Here is a 20,336-nt window from a genome sequence, read left to right on the forward strand (position 1 = left end):
ATTTTGTAGCTGTACATTTGATTTATCCTTCTGAAGTGTAATATTTTGCACTTGTATTTACTGAATTTCATCTTGTTGAATTCAGACCAATTCTCCAATTTCTCAAATTTGTTTTGAATTCTAATCCTATCCTCCCAAGTGCTTTCAATTCCTCCCAGCCTGCCGTCATACGCAAATTTTATAAGCATACTCGCCATTCCATTATTCAAATCATTAAAGAAAATACAGAATAGCATCAGACTCAGGACAGACCTTTGCAAGACCCCACTACATATGCCCTCCCAGTTGATGAGCACTCTTTGAGTCTGGTTTTTCAACCAGGTGTGCATCTACCTTATAGTAATTTCATATTTCCCTAGTTTGTTTATGAGAATGTCCTGTGGAACTGTCTCAAAAGCCTTACTAAAATCAAGATATATCACATCTACTACTTCCCCCTTATTCACTAGGCCAGCAACCCTGTCAAAAAAGGAAGTTTGTTCTTCACAAATTCACACTGGGTATTCCTCATAACCTTATCATCTGGCAGATGTTCACAAACTGATTGTTTAATAATTTGTTCCGCTATCTTTCCAGGTATCGAAGTTAGGCTGATTGGTCTATAACTTCCCGGATCCTCTTTGTTTCCCTTTTTAAAGATAGGTACTATGTTTGCCCTTCTCCAGTCTCTAGGACTTCACCCATCCTCCAGGAGTTCTCAGAGATAATTTCTAGCAGTTCCAAGATTGCTTCAGCCATTCCTTAAGTACTCTAGAATGAATTTCATCAGGCCCTGCTGACTTGATTACATCTAACTTACCTAAATATTCTTTAACCTGTTCTTTCCCTATCTTGACTTGCATTCCTTCATGGAGAATTTGTTTTTTTTCATTTTGCTTTTTAAACAATCCACGAAATTATACACCCACATCCACGCAGTTAAAAGAATGTTAAGTTTGCAAAGTGAAGCACTCAAAAGACAGGAAATGCCAGAATTAAGGTTGTCTGTGAAATCTTAATTCTGCCTCTCTGTGTGTGTATGTATTAGAGTACAGTCCCCAATTACATGATCAAATGATATTTTCCCAAAAAGATGCTTGCCTCATTCAGTGCTCAGGTCAGATGAATCAGGATGGGGATGAATCAGAGTTGTATAATAAAGGAGACTTGTCTGTGGGATTCTGCTTCATTTGTTGCAAAAGTTGGGAGATGTGTACTGAATGAGGCAGGTAACTGCAGGAAGAGAAAGGACAGTCTCAGAGATAAGGCAGCTGAATTCTGCCCAGCAGAACTAAATTCTATCCCTGCCTCTGCTACACAGTCCCTGTGTGATGTTAGGCAATTCACTTAAACCAAACTAATCAAAGGTGGTCGCTAATTGTGGGTTCCTCATTTGCTGGGTGCCTGAATTAAGACCTTGGAGTATGATCTGTAAAAGTTCTGAGGAGTCATGGAAGCTGGGAGACATTCCAGAAGACTGGAAAAGGGCAAATATAGTGCCAATCTATAAAAAGGAAAATAAGGACAACCCAGGAAATTACAGACCAGTGAGCTTACCTTCTGTACCTGGAAAGAGATGGAGCAAATAATAAAGCAATCAATTTACAAACATTGAGAAGATAGTAAGGTGGTAAGTAATAGTCAGCATGGATATGTCAAGAAGAAAATTGTGTCAAACCTGATAGCTTTCTTTGCCAGGGTAACAAGCTTTGTGGACGGGCAGGAAGCGGTAGACGTGGTATATCTTGACTTTAGTAAAGTTTTTGATACTGTCTCACATGACCTTCTCATAAACAAACTAGGGAAATACAAGCTAGATGGAGCTACTATAAGGTGAGTGCATAACTGGTTGGAAAATCATTCCCAGAGAGTAGTTATCAGTGGTTCACAGCCATGCTGGAAGGACATAACAAGTGGGGTCCCACAGGGATCAGTTCTGGGTCTGGTTCTGTTCAATATTTTCCTCAATGGTTTAGATAATGGCATAGAGAGAACACTTATAAAGTTTGCGGACGATACCAAGCTGGGAGGGGTTGCAAGTGCTTTGGAGGACAGGATTAATATTAAAATGATCTGGACGAACTAGAGAGATGGTCTGAAGTAAATAGGATGAAATTCAATCAGGACAAATGCAAAGTGCTCCATGTAGGAAGGAGCAATCAGTTGCGCACATACAGAATGGGCAATGACTGCCTAGGAAGGAAAACTGCGAAAAGGGATTTGGGGGTTAGAGTGGATCACAAGCTAAATATGAGTGAACACAGTGTAATGCTGTTGCAAAAAAAAAAAGCAAATGTCGTTCTGGACTGTATTAGCAGGAGTGTTGTAGGACAGATACAAGAAGTAATTCTTCCATTCTACTCTGCGCTGATTAGGCCTCAGCTGACTATTGTGTCCAGTTCTGGGCACCACATTTCAGGAAAGATGTAGACAAATTTGAGAAAGTCCAGAGAAGAGCAACAAAAATTATTAAAGGACTAGAAAACATGAACTATGAGGGAAGACTGAAAAAAATGGGTTTCTTTAGTCTGGAGAAGAGAAGACTGAAGGGGGACATGATAACAATTTTCAAGTACATAAAAGGTTGTTACAAGGAGAAGGGAGAAAAAATTTTCTTCTTAACCTCCGAGGATAGGACAAGAAGCAATTGGCTTAAATTGCAGCAAGGGCAGTTTAGATTGGACATCAGGCAAAACTTCCTGTCAAGAGTGGTTAAGCACTGGAATAAATTGCCTAGGGAGGTGGTGGAATCTCCATCATTAGGGATTTTTAAGTGCAGTTGGACAAACACCTGTCAGTGATGGTCTAGATAATACTTAGTCCTGCCTGACTGGACTAGATGACCTCTCGATGTCCCTTCCAGTTCTATGATTCATAGATGCAATGGAAGCTGTGCTTTGAACATATAATGTACTATGTAATGCTAAATATTCTGGAAAATCAGATCCTGAGTATTTCAAATTGGGTACCCAAAATTAGTAGATACTTTTGACCTTAATGTCTCTATGCCTCAGTTCCCCATCTGCAAAATGGGAATAATAATATCCCCACACCTCATGGAGTGTTGCAAAAATAAATTATTTAATATTCCTGAAGCACTCAAATAGTATAGCGATGAGCATCATAGAAAGCCAGTGAGGAAATTAACAACTCAACCTTCAGACCAGGGTTTGAATAGCGTAAAATATAAAAGGCATAGGGCCACCCATTGAACAGTAAGGAGAAAACAAGATATTGAATAGCTGTTCCTTAAATGAGCATCATCTGTTCTGTGCACTGAATGAGGCAGCAGTCTTGTGGAAAAGACATGGGATCATGTAATTAAAGCCTGTATTAAAATGCACACGCACAAGGGAACTGAATTAAGGTCGCACAGGCAACCTTAATTCTGGCATTTCTCAACTTCTAGGAAGCCTGAGCTTGGGCTCTCTTGCTCCTCCAACTTCAAACCAAGGCATATGAAATACCTCACTGATCTACCAGCCAGTGGTTTGAGGATTTGTCTGCTCAGGTGAACTCACATAGCTTCCACTTTCCCCTTAATTCCATTCCATTCTCTACTTATTGCCTCAGATTCCTCCCACATAAATGCTGAATGCCCACCACATACAACAAATATTGTGCTTGCCAGTCGGAGTGGTTTCTTTGTAGTCCTGTTCCTATGCCAGGTGTCAGAGGAGAGCACAAAATCTAAAGCATTTTCATTTTCCTAATTCAGTGTATATGAGGGTTCACATAAGCTCAGTTTAAGAGTGACATCTGAACGAACAAACTACTAAAACAATATTCTTACGGACATGCTAAACAACCATTTTTACTAGATAGATTATGCTTCAATGCTCTTTACACTAGTCTAGTCAGCCTTTATAGCTGCAAGATAAAGAACAAAATTAACAATTACTAGACAACAGAGGAGCGAGTCACTCCTTTAAGTGATATCTAAAACTAAATAGAGGATTTCTGAGTTAAAATATACCTCTGAAAATATTAGTAAGGTATCTTCTGCAAAGGAAGCAGCAATTGCAAAGCTCCATTAACGTCAATAGGAGCACAGTAAGATTAATGCAGAGCACTTCTGGAAATTGTACCCATTAACTCCTTTAAATTTAGATTTAGGGGTAATTTTGCACATCTTCCTTTAAAAATAATTTTTGTTGTTTTTGTACAGATACCTCTAACTGCCCTTTTACAAATGTAGAGGACGTTTCGTATTGTAAGGTCATGAGATGCCATGATGATGATAATGATATGGAAGTATAGGTAACTGAACAGGCCACCCATCTCACATAGGCCATATATCCTACACTAGTGAGTACACAGTAATCAGTAATTCTGCATTTGACACAACTATTTTTGCTGCCATTTGATCACTGCCACATGAGTCTTGATTTGATGATTCTTGGAGCGCACTTTCAATCATCAAACCAATTAATTTTAGAGATTGAGCAGTAAAGGAATTTAATCATTTTAGAGGCCTTTTCTTTTTAAATGCTGGGTTTATTCTTTGTTGGTGGGTTTTTCATGGGGGCTGGGAGAAGAAGGTTTAAAAATTTACCTCAGGATCTTCACAGCGATGTTGAAAAGGTACCATGCTGCCCATAACGGCAGTTCCCAGAACTGACATAAAGGACATTTTGTGATCTGACACCCTGGTCTTTTGCCAAATAACTGCCTGAAACAAAATGGCACAGAGTCAAATTTTTGACATTATATTTAAGTTTGTTGAACTCAAGTCATCTGCAACATTTCACGACTGAAAACATATATACACAACTGCACACTTATACAGGACATGTAATGTTCTATACTTTGATCCTCTTGCATTCATAGCTTTAGTATGAACATGCACGTGACAGTACTTTATGATATATCTTCTCATAAAATCTTACTCCTAGTTTAAATAAAGAACAAGAAAATGAAGGAATCTGTTCCCACATATATATTGATCCTGGATGTAACTTTAACTTACAAGGATTTCTGCAAGAATTGAAATTTGTGCAATTGCTGAAAAATAATCAGCAAAAGAATATATTATGGATACACTCCGCACTCATGTAGTCAGTGGGTTTGTATGACTGTAACTGAATCAGATTGAGGGTCCTAAAAATGCATCTTGCAAATTCTTCATACTGGCTGGTATCATAACATAAGAGTTGTGATGCTCATAGTACCATGGCCAAAGTATAAATCACTGGCCTGGGAATCATTAGGTTAGATTTCTGTTCCTAGACTCAGTGTCTAACTATCACTCTCTCTGCCTTTATTTGTATAAAGAAGGAAATTATGCTTGCTTGCTTACTCACATCTTTGTAAAATGCTATACAGTTGAGAACAATAACGAAGGCTATCCAATTAATTATACACCTTGCTATGTAGGTGCAAGCCCCTACATAGACAAGTTACACTGGATTTCAGTTCCTAAAGAAGACAGGGTCCAAGACAGAAGTACAGACTTAGCTTTGAACCTCTTAGCTTTTGTCATTTTGTGCCAATGTTAACATAGAACCTTGAATTTTAGTTAATCCCCTAGTTTTGGGTAAGTTAGAAGAAAAAAATGGGTGGTATGTATTAAGAGCTTTTATTTATTTATTTTTTTAAACTGCTCCTAGATACCTATGAGATTTAACATGAAAAATACTAAGGACTGCTGCTCCTGTTACCATCTATACTATTCAGACACATATTCAGGTATACAGGAGTTTAAGATACAGAGATGCCTACATGAATTTAATTTTTGGCAACATGGGGTGTAAATCTACCCCACACTAGCCCACCATACTCTAGCCCTGTGGACCATGCTATGGCACAGTTCCCCAGTGTGTTTTAATCTACTCCCATTTCAAAGTGGGAGAGATCAAAGCACACTAAAGAACTTTTAGTACACAGCAGCAGGATCTATACAAACACTTAGCATGCAGCAAGCTAGTCTTTCTGCCAGGGCTCTTACCCTTCTTTTTGCCCTGGCCTTTCCCGCCGGCTGGGGGGGGCTCCCCCAGAATTGCAGGGGCTAAGGGACATGGCAGCAGCGGAGGTCACCCCGTTGCCTGCTGCTGCCAGTGCCCCAGCAGGGGCGTTAGCAGGTGGTTCAGCAGCGGTGGTAGAGGGTGGGAGGGATGATGGGGGGTCAGGTGGAGGAGGGGCAGCAGGGTCTGCCTGAGGGGTCCCACCCACCTTGTCCCCTGCCATAATGAGAGTGGGGGAGGGGGACATCCCAGCTTGCCACAAACTAAGTATTTGTGTAAACAAATCCACAGATGAATGACTTGACAAACTACAATAGCTTGAGCTCCCTCAGAACCATTACAGTCTCCCAGCAAATATCTGCTACAGATATTAATGACATACCTTAGCTGAGGTTTTCAAAGTAAACTAGAGGATTCAGCCACACAATTCATGTTGAAATTAACGGGAGGGGTCTGACTAAATCCGCTCTCCTAGTGAGCACTAAAAATCTTTATAATTATACATAGACTTTAACCAGTGCTTCATGTTGTCTATAGTAATCATATAGCTGCATCTAAGTGTATTTTAGTGTGCAACATTCCCCAAGGGCTTCAGCACCTAAGCACAACAGGATAAATTAAGATTAAAAATGTTAGATTTAACCTGAAATATGTTTGCATTACAATGCTGAATTTAAAGTGTCCTAATATGTGCAAGGCATCCAAGAAATACAAAGTGATTCATAGTATTCAAGTACCGGATATGAGTTATAAATATAATAACTGAGCAAAAAATATACCTATAACCTCAAGAAATACAGAGCCTTAAAATCCCACCTGTCCTCCAAGTTATTTCCTTGCCTTGCAAGGTGCATTCCATTGAAGAACATTGAGTTCCTGTAAAAATGATACTCGCTTTCTCCATAACATTTGGAATGTTCAGGCTGCAGATATAGGAGACTACAATTGCTCCCCAATCTTTATTTCTTCTAATTACACATCAAACACATTGAGCATTGTACTGCTGGACTTGCTACTTGAGTCTAACTCACTTAGAGTATAAGAATATAGTCATGGGATCATTGTGACCATCACCTTCTCCTTCCACTGCAAGCTTGAAAAGCCCTGAATTTGGAGGTTCTGGTTCACTGGGGGTGGACAGCAGAATGAGAAGAGCCACATTTCTAGGAGTTCCATAGGAGCTCCACTGAGGTTCCCACTCTGCTGCTGAATGGTGAGCACAGTAGACAGAGGGGCAACTGCTGCCTTGAGGATTTAGCAGCAGCTCTGAAGTGGTATTGCTGATGCTTCATAGAGTGAGTAGTGGAGGAGGGAAATTCTTCCTCTCTGTGCCTCTCTCTACTCCCTGCCGCATAAACATCCTCAAAACAGTGAGGAAAGAATTTTCCCTTTAGAGTTCCTCTTTAAAAAAAATACTTGTTACTGCTTCTATTTTGAGTTATATCTACATTTTAAATGATCAAAAGTGCCAATTTATCTTTACTAGATATTATATTTCCAGTGCGTGTGACCAAACTGAGAAAGATGCTTGTGACACAACTAATATAAACATCACACTGTTTTATTTTAGCTTGTATTAACATGATGCCACAGGTACAGATACAAATCCTAGCTGCTGATTAATGCAAGGATGTCATTGCACTGCCTGACCTGCTGAATGGCTGAAAAAAGTTCATTTCAATAAACGGCCTTAAGAAAGCTATGGAACATAAGAACTTACTAAATGCAAACTCTGTAAAAGAGGCAACTGCTAACAATTTGGGGACACATTTTTACTGATCAATTATTTCTTAAATATCAAGATTAAAAGCTGTAGGCAAAACTCCTGAATCTAGTTACTAGAACATGTTAGCTCAAAGTTCTCACGTTGCAGAGGTCAGTCAACTAGTTAAACGTGCATATCGGGTAACCACACAACAGATTGGTTTAGATTCATTTTCAGAACTGGCTGCACACTATGAAACAACACGGCATGATACTTTAAAAATAACTGGTAATCTAAAGAATACATTATAAATGCATTGACTTCACCAACAGGTTTTGAAAAAGAAGAATCAAAGTTGTTAAGAAGAAATGCTACTTATATTTATTTTTGAAAGTGTCTGTACTTCTCAGTGAGTTTCCTGCAACAGTTGATTTTTATAACCTTGCTTATGCCCTGAAATTGTGCTAAAAATATATACACACACACACCCCTATATTTTCTAGGTCACATAAGCCTGGAGTCTGTGATGAGCCAAGTAAGAATCTGACTCTAGTCAGTATGATGACACTGCAAAAACACCCTAATTAAAGATATATTATTACATACAGACCATCTTAGGTTTTGTTGGAGCTGACCAAATATATCCTGGCTCCCTCTCCATTTCATTGAGGGGCACTGCATGAATTAGAAGGCATAAAAAGCCATAACACATAAATATCTATTTCACGGGCACAGATTAGTGTACTGACACATTCAGAGTTTGTGTATACAGTACATACATTTTCTAAAATTATACCCCCCCCCACATCATTCAGACCATACATCTCTGTTGCTAAATTTTAGAGCACATATATAGGCCAAGATTATTCTTGGTCTTTTGAGCAGATGCATAATAAGTGGGGAAAGAGTCCCTCATTTGCATCCCACAGCAGGAGCTGGGAACAATGCCTTTATGCTTGTGAAGAACAAGAGCTCTTCAGAGTGATTCTTTCCAAAGACAACAAGGAAGGTCATAGGGCCAGACATCACTCCTCAATCAGCCTTGCTTTTTAATACTCTGACCAGCAGCCATGTTAATACTTTTACCAGCATAATTGTGCTTGTTCACCAGCAAAAGAGAAAATCTAATAGTCAAAACAGAGAATCGGAGGTCAAGGGAACTGGATTCTATTCTGACTCTGTCACTGATGCAGTGTAACTTTCAGTGGGTCAGTTAACCTGCCTGAACCACAGTTTACCTAGCTGATGAATGGGAGTAATTAATCTTTCCTGACATTGCAAAGCACATTGAGATCCTTAGCTGAAAGGCGCTACATCCATAAAGGTTTTGTCTTCACTGCCAAAAAAAATGTGTGCATTTACCAGGTGATAACTAACACATGCTAGCTATCATGCTCTAAAATCATAGTGGAGACAAGTATGTAATTTTTACTGTAAAGTAGCTAGGTGAGGGAAACATAATGTGGTAAACACTAGAGTGCCTCGTCTCGACTGGCATTTTATAGCATGAAAGCTAAGGCATATTACATGAATATGTCCTGAATAAGAATAGACTTAAGTGAATGATTAAGTGTTTCTTGAATCAGGCCATAAATCTTTTTTTGAAAAGTGGAAAGAGGCTGCCAGCTTTTGTGGGGGTTTTACAGGATGTGTGTATAGAGAAATTGCAAATTTCCCAAATTTTCCTATAAAACTCCAGATTAGCCGGATTATTAAAACAGAAAAGTGACAAACTGGCGACAGCCTCCAGCAAGCGTTACTGAAAGTCACTACTAACCACTGAAAGATAAATATTATAGCCTGTCTACTAGGAAGTATGGAAAATTAAAATAAACTGGGAGGAGAAGTGGCTAGAGCTATAGGGAAGGTAAAGGAACAATTACACCACCTTCTCCTTATGGTCAATCAATAATCAATAATACATTTTTATGGGGAAGAAACTATAGTTGAGAGTCTTGTCAAGGTAAACCTAAGGGCATCTAAATTAAACTTACATTGCCAAACTTTCTTCTGCTTAGCAGGCATACACATGAATGTTGGATTCTCTCCCTGTTCTTGTCAGCATTAGTATATTTATATGTTTAATAATCTGCCTTGAAATTAGTATTGGGGAAATTAAATTTAGGTTTTGTAATGACCCAATCATTTTGTCATTACAAAACCTAATTTCCCCAATACTAATTCCTCCGTACTGTTACTCACTCCTTCTTGTCAACTGTCTGTAATGGATCACTCTCTTACCGCTTCAAAAGTTATTTGTCCTACCTTGGTATCCTGCTGTTAAGTATCTCGTTAGACTGACTTAACACTTGTTAAAGCAACACACATCCTTTCGTGTATTTATACCTGCTCCTGCATCTTTTACTTTAGACATCTGATGAAGTGGGTTCTAGTCCACGAAAGCTTATGCCCAAATAAATTTGTTAGTCTCTAAGGTGCAACAATGACTCCTTGTTTTTTTTTTGCTGATACAGACTAACATGGCTACCACTGAAACCTGTCACCAGTTTTTAATAGTAACTTAAAGGGTGGGGGAACCTCTCCTCCAACCCTCAAATATTTTAAAGATTCTCTAAGGATTAAGGGTCAATTGTCCTATCCATTCTATAGGTGGAAGGGACCCAAAAAGATGTGGAATTGAAGTGTGCCATCTTCATGGCATTAGCTGCTTCTTCTCCACATACATCTCCCCCTGGCCTCTAACACAAACATATGCCTCAGTAGATATCAGACACTGCAGAAAGGAAGGGGTGGGCTACAGGCAAGTTTGGGGGATAGTAATTTTCCACAGCATTATCTCCCCACCCCCAACAAACCCAAGGGATTTCCTGAGTAAATTAATGCTGACTCTGTCAGCACTAACTTACTCACTTAGGTTTCCCCTCAGCGATGTGAGCACACCCTCCCAAGCAGGGAGACATTTCAGAGAAGCAGGTGGTGGAGAAGCTCTTGACAGCATGATGGCTAACAGTCATGCTTGCTAAAGAACTGGAAGGCATTAAGAGGAACTGGAAGGCACTGCAGGGTCACAGGGCCTCTCTGTGGATAGCCCTAGCCTCCAACAAAGCCCCCATAATCCACACAGATTTTAGAGAGAGCTGCAAGTTCTCTGACCAACCCACTCTGCCAGATCCATAGGGAAGGGATAGAGAAACTCTGCTCCCATGCATGACAGAATAAGGAGGCAATTCTGCAAGTAAAACTTGCAGTGTCCAGATGTGATCTCTCACCAGGGGTAGTGGTGGTGGTAATGTTTTTTCATTAAAACAGTAATGTATATGGATTCCTAAACTGTAGGGAAAAGTTCACAGGTCCATGTTGTTTCTGCAGAGGGGTTGATCAAATAAAAACTCCTCTAGAGCTTTGTCAACACGAGATTTTTATTTATTTTTTGGGGGCAGGACAAGTAGATAGTTTGAATCAGTGAGATTACACAAATTGCAGTGGGAGACTGAGAACTTAATCCCATTTTTAAGAGCACATTTAAAAGCCTTTGCTTTTTAGTATTTATTATTAGTCAACAAAACCAACACAGGATATCACTGTAACAAAACACAGTGGCAAGATTATAAAAAGGCACACCTCCAAGAAATTATTATAAATAATTTCCTCATGGCTTCCTCTCCTAATCCGTCCCCTGTGTATACAAAGTAAAGCAGTATGAATGCCTGCAAGAGCTGAAGACATGTATTAGGTATTGCAGTACATACTGTACACTTGAACCAGTCATTGTTACGAGATTTCTCATATATACTGTGCTGTCACTTGAAAAGTGTGATGGATGGGAAACTGGATGGCTCAAGGAATTAGTAATAGGATACAGAGCATTTCACCTCTAGGTCACCAGTTCAAATTCAATCCAGGTTGGTAGTGACCAAAGGTTGTCACCATCTGACAGCTGTTCGGCGGCTGATGTAAAATGAGTTGATGGTCACTGCACAATTCCTAGTAGGCAGGTGCTCACATCACAAAAAAACCATACCATAATTAGCATCCTGTTTGGCTTCCTCGGCAAAGAGGAAAGACATAAAGACTAAATTACCCTCCAGGTTAAGGCTGAGGCACATTGGCAGGGCAATTGGGAAGCCTACACCACCAGCATATAGGCTCTGCGGGTATACAGTTTGCAATGTTGTTAATCCAGCACCTTTCACAAAACTCGAAGTCCTTTTCAATTAAAAAATAAATAGGTTGAAGGCTCATGACAAAACAAAGTCTGCAGAGTCCTGACTGCACCCACTATGAGGTAGCCACTATTTTAGATTCCTGTACACTCATATACTTTAAGATTGTTATAGATTTAATGTGCTTCTTTGAGGATTGCATGTATGAAGATTACAAACCTTCAAACACAACTGCAGAAGACTTGCTCCTCGGAGGAAAAATTCCAAATCAAAGGGCCTGATTCTTCATTTGCTGCATCTCATTTGGGTCTAATCTGAAGCCCACTGAAATCAATGGAAAGACTCCTATTGATTTTAGTGGGTTTTGGATCAAATCAACAGTCATATAAAATACATGTTAATTCTACAAAATGCAAGGCACTGGAGGAGCAGCCCCCTCCCTGTAATGTAAGCTGTTTTTGGGCTCCTGAGTCCTGTCCAGTGTTAAAACAACACCGTTAAACAAAACAGTTAAAAATGAAGTAGTAAACTGGAAAGTTCTGAAGACTAAAACCACAGTCAGGTGTAACTGCACACACAGGAATTCAAAGTGCCTGACCTGATTCACTACAGCATTACTCTAGATCACCAGTTCTCTAACTGTGGGTCGGGAACCCAAAGTGGGTCACGACTCCATTTTAATGGGGTCGCCAGGGCTGGCTTAGACTTGCTGGGGCCTGGAGTGGAAACCACTGCCTGGGGCCAAAGTTGAAGCCCAAGGGCTTCAGGCCTGGACTACGGTGTTCAGGTTACAGGTCCCTGCCTGGGACTGAGCCCTGGGCTTTGGCTTTGTCCCCCCTCCCCTCTCCAGTCAATGGGGTTTAGGTGGACTCAGGCTTCGCCCCCCCCCCCCCCGGTGTTGTGTAGTAATTTTTGTTGTCAGATGGGGGGTCGCGGTGCAATAAAGTTTGAGAACCGCTGCTCTAGATTTATGACAGAACATTGATAACAATTCTACTTTTCTCTTCTGAGAAAATATTACATTTTAAATATCCAAAACACCCAAACCTACTAAGTTATGAGTCAATTCTCAGCCACAATTCCCATGTATTCTTTAAAACTTCTAGTTTAGAGGCCTAATTTACCACTCTTATGCTCCAATTTTACATCATCACCACAAACTGACTGGCATTTAAATTGATCCTATCAACTGAGGAAAAGGACCTGAGCATTACTGTAGATTGCTCAATAAAGATCTCTGCTCAGTGTGCAGCTGCAATCAAAAAGCAAACAAAATTAGAGGATGCACAAGCAATGGTATGGAGAATAATACAGAATATATAATACAATAGAACCCTGTTTATCCGACCCTCCCTTAACCAGCTCTCTGCATTTACCGAACAACCAGGACTCCAGGGCCAGAAGCAGATGATCTCTCATGCCTCTATTAGATGGTGCTACAGCATCACATTGTCCCATTCTCTGGTTTATCCGGAGCTTTGATTATCTGATCTGGCCCTGGTAATTAGACCAGATAAATGGGCTTCTACTGTATCATTATATAAATAATGGTTCATCCCCATCTCAAAAAAGATCTTGCAGAATTAGAGTGTGCTAATGAGACAAGCAACAAAATAATCAGAAGCACTGAAAAATTCTTATATTAAGAGAAACTTGAAAGGTTGGGATTGTTCACTTTGAAAGGAGACAAGAAGGGACATGATGAAAATATACAAAATAGTGAATGGTACAGAGAAGGTACATGTGTAATTTTTATTCATGAAATGTTATGATACGAGAAATAAGGGACTTTCCATGAAACTGAAAATAAAAAATCAAAACTCATAAAAAGAAATACCTTTTCTACACAGAGCATAATTTGACTGTGGAACTCATTGCCACATGATGTCACTGAGGCCAAGAACTCACCAAGATTCAAAAAGGAATTGGACACTGCTATGGATAACAAGAATATCCAGCGCTATAATAGTTAATATGCTTTAATAAATGTTTTGGAAAGGAGACAAAAATACTTCAAGGCTTAAGACAATCCCTAACTACTACAGTTTAGGACCACACTTTCATGAGGGGCAGATTATTCCACATTGGCCTGCTGAGAGGTTTCTTGACCATCCTCTGAAGTATGATATTGACCATGGTCAGAAACAAGACACTGGAGAGATAGGAACTGCCATACTCGATTAGACCTATGACAGATCTTTTTATAGCTGAATGTGGAAATAAAAATTGTAGTGGGGTGCATGTCCCCGAGACAAGTGCAAATTTTAACCATTGGAGGGAAAACAAGCCAACAGATGCTTAATTTGTGAAATCTGAATTTTCCCATACCAGAAATTATATCCAACCCTGGGCAAAAGGGCTAGAACAAGACCTATTCACCACTTAAGCCCTATTTTGTGCACTGATGTGGGAGTTTCAAGTGGTCCATGGGCCTTGTGCTGGCCATCTGCCCAGGGGTGAATTTCACCTCACTAGAATGTGTGACAAACATATTGAGCTGTTTCAATTTGTACTAAGATAAAATTACTTACCGGGTTCCACTATCATTTGTGCCTTCTCCAAACAAGTATTTTTCCTTCAGCAGAAAATACTACTAGATTTATATAGTGTGTTTGGGGGTTAAATCTTAGAGAATTTGACCTGAGCAATGCATTTTGCTTCAATATCAATTTGAATTCCATTTTATTAAAAGGTTCAAGTTTGTGCTTTACAGTTCCCAGTTACCACAATGCTCATCTTTTTGGGGGGCACAGACTCTGGATGTGCTAACCAAGTTAACTTCACACAATTCAACTCATTTAACATATAAGGGAAAGTATTCTGATTTAGGATTATTTTATCTAACCCTCTGCTAAAAGTTCAGCAAGTACTACACAAGATTCTGTGTAACTTAAGCAAGACTCATATACAGGAATACCCAATACACAGCTTTACGATATGACAAGATATTTTTTCCTGTTGATTGGGTTATTTGATATTTATTTTTTTACCCTACAAAAATACGAAGTTTGAAACAATTAAAACAAAGCCTGAAACAATTTAAGATGGCTGAAATATTTGTATCATCCTAGCTCTCTGACTCAGACGAGGAAATCAAGCTTTAGTTAAGGTTTTGTTTTGAACAGGAGTACACACTTGGTAATAATGGAGAAATACAATCAGCCTTAAATAAACTTCTATAGAAAAGAGCACAGAAATAAGAATGGACATATTTGCTTTGCACAAATGTAACTGTGCCACTCAATTCATTTAAATATACTTATCAACTCACAATTTTTGTCCACATACTTACTATCATGTACAGTACTGCACTAACCTCCTATGTGCAGAAAAAAATGAAAGAAGGGACTATCAGGATGAACAGTAAAAAATTAAGACATTTGGTCAACAGTATGTGTGTCAAATTATCATAGAGCCCACAGCCAAACAAAGATGTATCGTCACACATGTTCCAGAAAAGACACACTCCAAAATAGGCTAGGCTTGGAACTTTTTGAGGAAAAGCTTTTGAATGCTGCATATTAAAGATACAGAGCTCAACTGTCACCCATACTGGTCTTCCTCACACAGGGACTAGGAAGTTCTGTTGCCCCAGTCTCGGGTATGGCCAATCTATGCTTGATGTAGGATTTTGGGGTGGACAGGTCTAGAATGACACAGGTGGTAATATCTTAGCTTCGAGCTCCCCCAATCCTAGGGGTTGCAAGTGATAGTTCAGCCCTGACTCAAATTAAAGCAACCATAAGTCTTCTCTAATGTACAATGGAAGTAAATAGGATTTTACATCAGCAGAAAACCACAGTGCAGTGCACTCAAACCACACTTTTTCCCTTCCCTGACATGCCCCTGATGCTAGTCGAGGAGCCCAGGAGAGAGTGAAGCAGAGCTGTCAAAGTCAGAAATGGCATACAGCTAACTATGCCAGTGCAGCTTTGTGAGCTTTAAGGATCATATTGGGAATCTCATCGCACCTATCTTAGGTATCTTAGAAATACTTATCACGCTGGTATTACTTGTGGAGTTTCCATCTGATTATTCCGTTAAAGGAGGTTTAATCCTGAAACCCATTGATTTACCAAGATCTGCTGGGGTCTAAAACCATCTGTATGGAATCCCTTTATCCCTGAGTTATCTTTGAGTCTCATGGCAGCAGCTGCAACTGCCGTGCTGGGTGCTGCCTCCAACCCCTCTTTCGAGCGCAGTGGTTCATTGCAGGACCTGTGAGAAATGATAGCTCATAATCACTCCAAGATGCTGTATCTGAAATTGTCAGTACTTCTACAGTAACTTTAGCAACCTAAAACATATCTTGACTATTCGTGGACCGATACAGATGGCTGGAATACAACTATTCATTGTGACACACGGAAATTTTATGTATTGTCTTCCTTTCCACATGTTAAGGAATTTCGCAAACAGCAGATCAAAGTGCATGCAAACGCTCACATTTACTAGTGATTTAGCTAGTTGTTACAGATTTTACATTTGGAGTTGTTGTAGCTGCTGTGGCAATGAGAAAGTTCCAATGCCAGGGGACAACCATCTTTATAGTGCAAAATATACCAGGAGTTTACAGGTGGCTGTAATATGGCAAATGGGACTGAAAAGTCTGACACTGTTTAAACAAGAGTAGCTAACTCTGGAATGTGCCTGGTTCTCCATCAGGTAGTGTCAACTTGAAATAAACTCTCAGAATACTCTTGTAAATTGTTTCTATTTGTCTGTCTCATTATTCAATATGCTCTCAAGGAACACGGTGATGAAGGAAGAAAAAATACCTCTTTCTAACATACCCAAACTGGCAAGAGGATCAACATTATCAGTATTTAAAGAATGTCTTGGCAGGATAAACCTTCATAAAAAGAAGGAGCACTAGTTGATCCAAGCTGTCAAAACAGCAATCGTACTTCAAGGGTTGATTTGCAAACTGAATCAATATTTACTTGCTAACGCAAACAAAACATTTTTAGCAGACATAAAAGCAACCAAGCATTTCCTATTTCAGAAATTCAGTGATAAATATACTCAGTGAGACTGAGAAAACAAAGTGTAGTTTTCTAGAAATTAATTCAAAAAGCATAAAGAGCTGTTGTTGATTCTTCATACAGTATTTTAAATTTTCTTTTTTTTATATAACAAATGGATGTGACAAGCAAGTGGACTGCGTAACAGCAAGATAAATTTCTAGAAACTTCAGTCAGAAGGAGCATGACACCCACTGTTTAGTAAATCAAGTGGCAGAAATGGAGCAGAATACAGTATGTTCTTAAACCTATGGCCAAATGTTTTAAACCTAAGGACCAAAAGATACAAAATCTTCAGAAAGGCAACTGAATAAGAGTCCTGATTTTCAGAGATGCTGAGCACTTGGTAGACCCTATTAACTTCACAGGGCTCAATGGGTTTAAAGGCCTAACCTCAGACTTGCACATGTGAAAGACTTGGCCTATGAATAAGCTGTTTGCACAGGTACAGTACATCCTTTCCCAGGTAAAAGTTGTGTTTTTTCACTCTCCTTTAATTCTTTAGCCAGTCCTAGCCTTTGGCCAAAGACTCCCCTTCATCTGTACAGCTTTTACCGCTTAGGGCTTGCGTATACCATGTGTTAATCTGCACCACAAGGATGTAAATTCTACAGACACCAGTGTGCTGCGCACTGACTAGCCTATGTGGACCCTGCTGGCACACACTAAAAGCTCCTTCGTGCATGATTAAGTGGTACTGTTTGAAGGGTCCACACTTTTACCTGGGAAAGGATAGGAAACCAGAATTTACACCTCTTTGATGCGGACTAATGCACCATGTAGACTAGCCCTCATTGTCAAGGTCCCTATTATGCAGTATATTAAACTATCCTGACTGTATTCCCAACTGTCAACCTTCTCTACTTCACTTTCTCCCCCATTCCCTCCAATTCTCAACCACGGCTTTCTGTTCAGTCTCTTCTTTTAAAAAAGCAACAAAAATAACCCCCTGAAAGAGCCCAGTCCTCAGAGCTGATTTGGCTGCTCTCTGTGCCCAACAGAGAGCTACAGGCGTCTCAAGCCACCTTTCGACACATGCAAATGAACATGCAAACCACCAAAAAGACTACGGTGTTTCTGCTTTGAAACCTGAGCTCGTTCCGGATGTCCGTTTTCTTCCACAGCAGCACAAGGTATTGGCACAGCCCCACAATGCAGGATTCTAGCAATGCCTTTGAATGATTATATATAACCACTTATTTATTTAACAGGTGGTCTTAGCCATAAATCCAGGTACTCCATGAGAAATGTTGTTATCCCAAGCTTACCACAAAATACTTGGAAAATACTATGTTAGAGTACATTTCTAGCACACAGTAGGACAGTAGTATCAGAATGAGGTAGACAGATCTATTGCTGTGGATTACAACAGCCTTGTGATAATGGTGTTCTTCAGCTTCTGAAGAAAGAAGACAAATAAGGTACTATTTAACAGTGCTATTGCTGTAAAAGGGTAAGTATGTAGAATTGATGAAAGAAATTACAAGTTAGAATTTAAGTAAAGAATGTTGAAGTACTTATAAAAACTAGAGTGAAACTAGAAAGAAGTTAAATCTATTTATCAAAGTATTTGCAGTTTGTATCTTCAAACAGATCTTAACAGTAGTAAAAATGGAGCAAAGAAAATGAATCCATACCCAGACCATTTTAACACATTAATAGTTTTAAAACAATCAGAGATACCCCTTGGTTTGTGCCAAACCTTGTTTGCTTATGGTTTTCCCAGCTCAGCAATAGCTAATGAGTGACCTCTTGTGTTGGAAAATCTCTGGGTTTCTTGGTTTTTTCTTTATTTTTATGTATTTTTTTTACAAAAATCAAGTGCTTGTGAAGATAAACAGCCCTAAAAAACAATGTCCTATCTTTTTCCTAAAAGCAAATACAGCATGTAAGTAGGAGCAATACTGGTGTATTGTCTCATATTGCCCCGAATAGTGTGCCTGAATCCTGATATGGAGTAATTACCTCTGAAGATGAGAAGATAATTCATTCTTCATGAGAGGCCAAGCTAATTCAGTGTTGGTATCTTTCTCAAAACTGCCAGAATGGTTGATAGTTCGATAGAGAAATTTGCTCACATGGAAACAGACTAAGATTTCCCTTTGAAATAAGCACCAAGTGCCCAACATACCAGATGGCCTCTTGGCTCCTACCACTTTTGGCCACAGTTCCATTATCCTGAACCATTATCAATCTACTGAACAAACTTATCCTCTAAGTGTCCTTGTTTCATAATGACAGGGAATCATTTTAATCCATATTAACAATGCACTATTCTAAAAAGACTGGGTTTGAAGGAAAATCAGACACATTATTACTCAAATTATATAATATGTAAGGTAGAGATATAGGAACCCATGAAAATGCCAATGTTGAGTATTCCTGATTCTTTACCGACAGGATCCTAGTGTTTCTCAGCAAACTGCCCATCACTTTGCTACTAATCTCTGCCCGTTGTGATAAACTCAGGACAGACGGCTGCAAGGGTGCAGTAGAAAACAGTTCCAGAAGGGTAAAAGGCTCTCCTCCTTATCAACTGAGAAGGGGTGACTACAGGTCAACCAGGTTCAGCTGAGAAGGGGTTACCAGAGATCAATTAGGATCAGCTGAGAGAGAGTTACCTGAGGTCAATTAGGATCAGCTGATACCAATTAAGGGTGCCCTAAGACCTTTTTAAACCCTTCCCTGTTGGAGAGAGGGAGAGGGAAGTCAAGCTGCCAGTAGCTGAGGAGCAGCAAGACAGCGAGCCTCACCAGGAGGGAAGGCTGCATTCCCTCCCATAAAGGGAGAAAAACAAGCAAAAAGACTGACTGAGAGAAGGGGTACGTCTACACTACGGGATTATTCCGATTTTACATAAACCGGTTTTGGAAAACAGATTGTATAAAGTCGAGTACACGCGGCCATACTAAGCACATTAATTCAGCGATGTGCGTCCATGGTCCGAGGCTAGCGTCGATTTCTGGAGCGTTGCACTGTGAGTAGCTATTCCGTAGCTATCCCATAGTTCCCGCAGTCTCCTCCGCACATTGGAATTCTGGGTTGAGATCCCAGTGCCTGATGGGGCAAAAATCATTGTCATGGGTGGTTCTGGGTAAATGTCGTCACTCATTCCTTCCTCCGGGAAAGCAACGGCAGACAATCATTTCGAGCCCTTTTTCCCTGGATTGCCCTGGCAGATGCCATAGCATGGCAACCATGGAGCCTGTTTTGCCTTTCGTCACTGTCAATGTATGTGTACTGGATGCCGCTGACAGAGGCGGTACTGCAGCACTACACAGCAGCATTCATTTGCCTTTGCATGATAGCAGAGACAGTTATCAGTCGTTCTGTACCGTCTGCTGTGCCATTGTAAACTGGCAACGAGATGACGGTTATCTGTCGTTCTGTACTGTCTGCTGCTGTCATGGGTGTCATGGGTGTCCCTGGCTGAGGTCGGCCGGGGGTGCAAAGACAAAAATGGAATGGTCATTCCCTCCTTTACGTTGTATCTAAAAATAGAGTCAGTCCTGCCTAGAATATGGGGCAAGTGTACTAGAGA

General features: G+C 39.9%; 1 protein-coding gene across 11 annotated transcripts in view; it reads right to left on the bottom strand.

Moving 5' to 3' along the window:
- The window catches only part of PMS1 (PMS1 homolog 1, mismatch repair system component), a 111,673-nt gene that overhangs the window by 52,220 nt on the left and 39,117 nt on the right, over window positions 1-20,336 (bottom strand). For 8 of the 11 annotated variants that reach the window (XM_050916333.1, XM_050916334.1, XM_050916337.1 and 5 more), the window contains one exon: window positions 4,535-4,651. The exons of 1 other annotated variant lie outside the window; for it this stretch is intronic. In XM_050916333.1, the coding sequence (XP_050772290.1) occupies window positions 4,535-4,651 (117 nt within the window). Of the gene's footprint in view, window positions 1-4,534; window positions 4,652-13,633; window positions 15,990-18,526; window positions 19,853-20,336 lie in introns of those variants that run through there. 2 more of the 11 variants (XM_050916343.1, XM_050916342.1) reach the window with 2 other exon arrangements.

This window comes from Gopherus flavomarginatus, chromosome 10 (genome assembly GCF_025201925.1).
Source record: "Gopherus flavomarginatus isolate rGopFla2 chromosome 10, rGopFla2.mat.asm, whole genome shotgun sequence".
NCBI classification, from domain to species: Eukaryota; Metazoa; Chordata; order Testudines; family Testudinidae; genus Gopherus; species Gopherus flavomarginatus.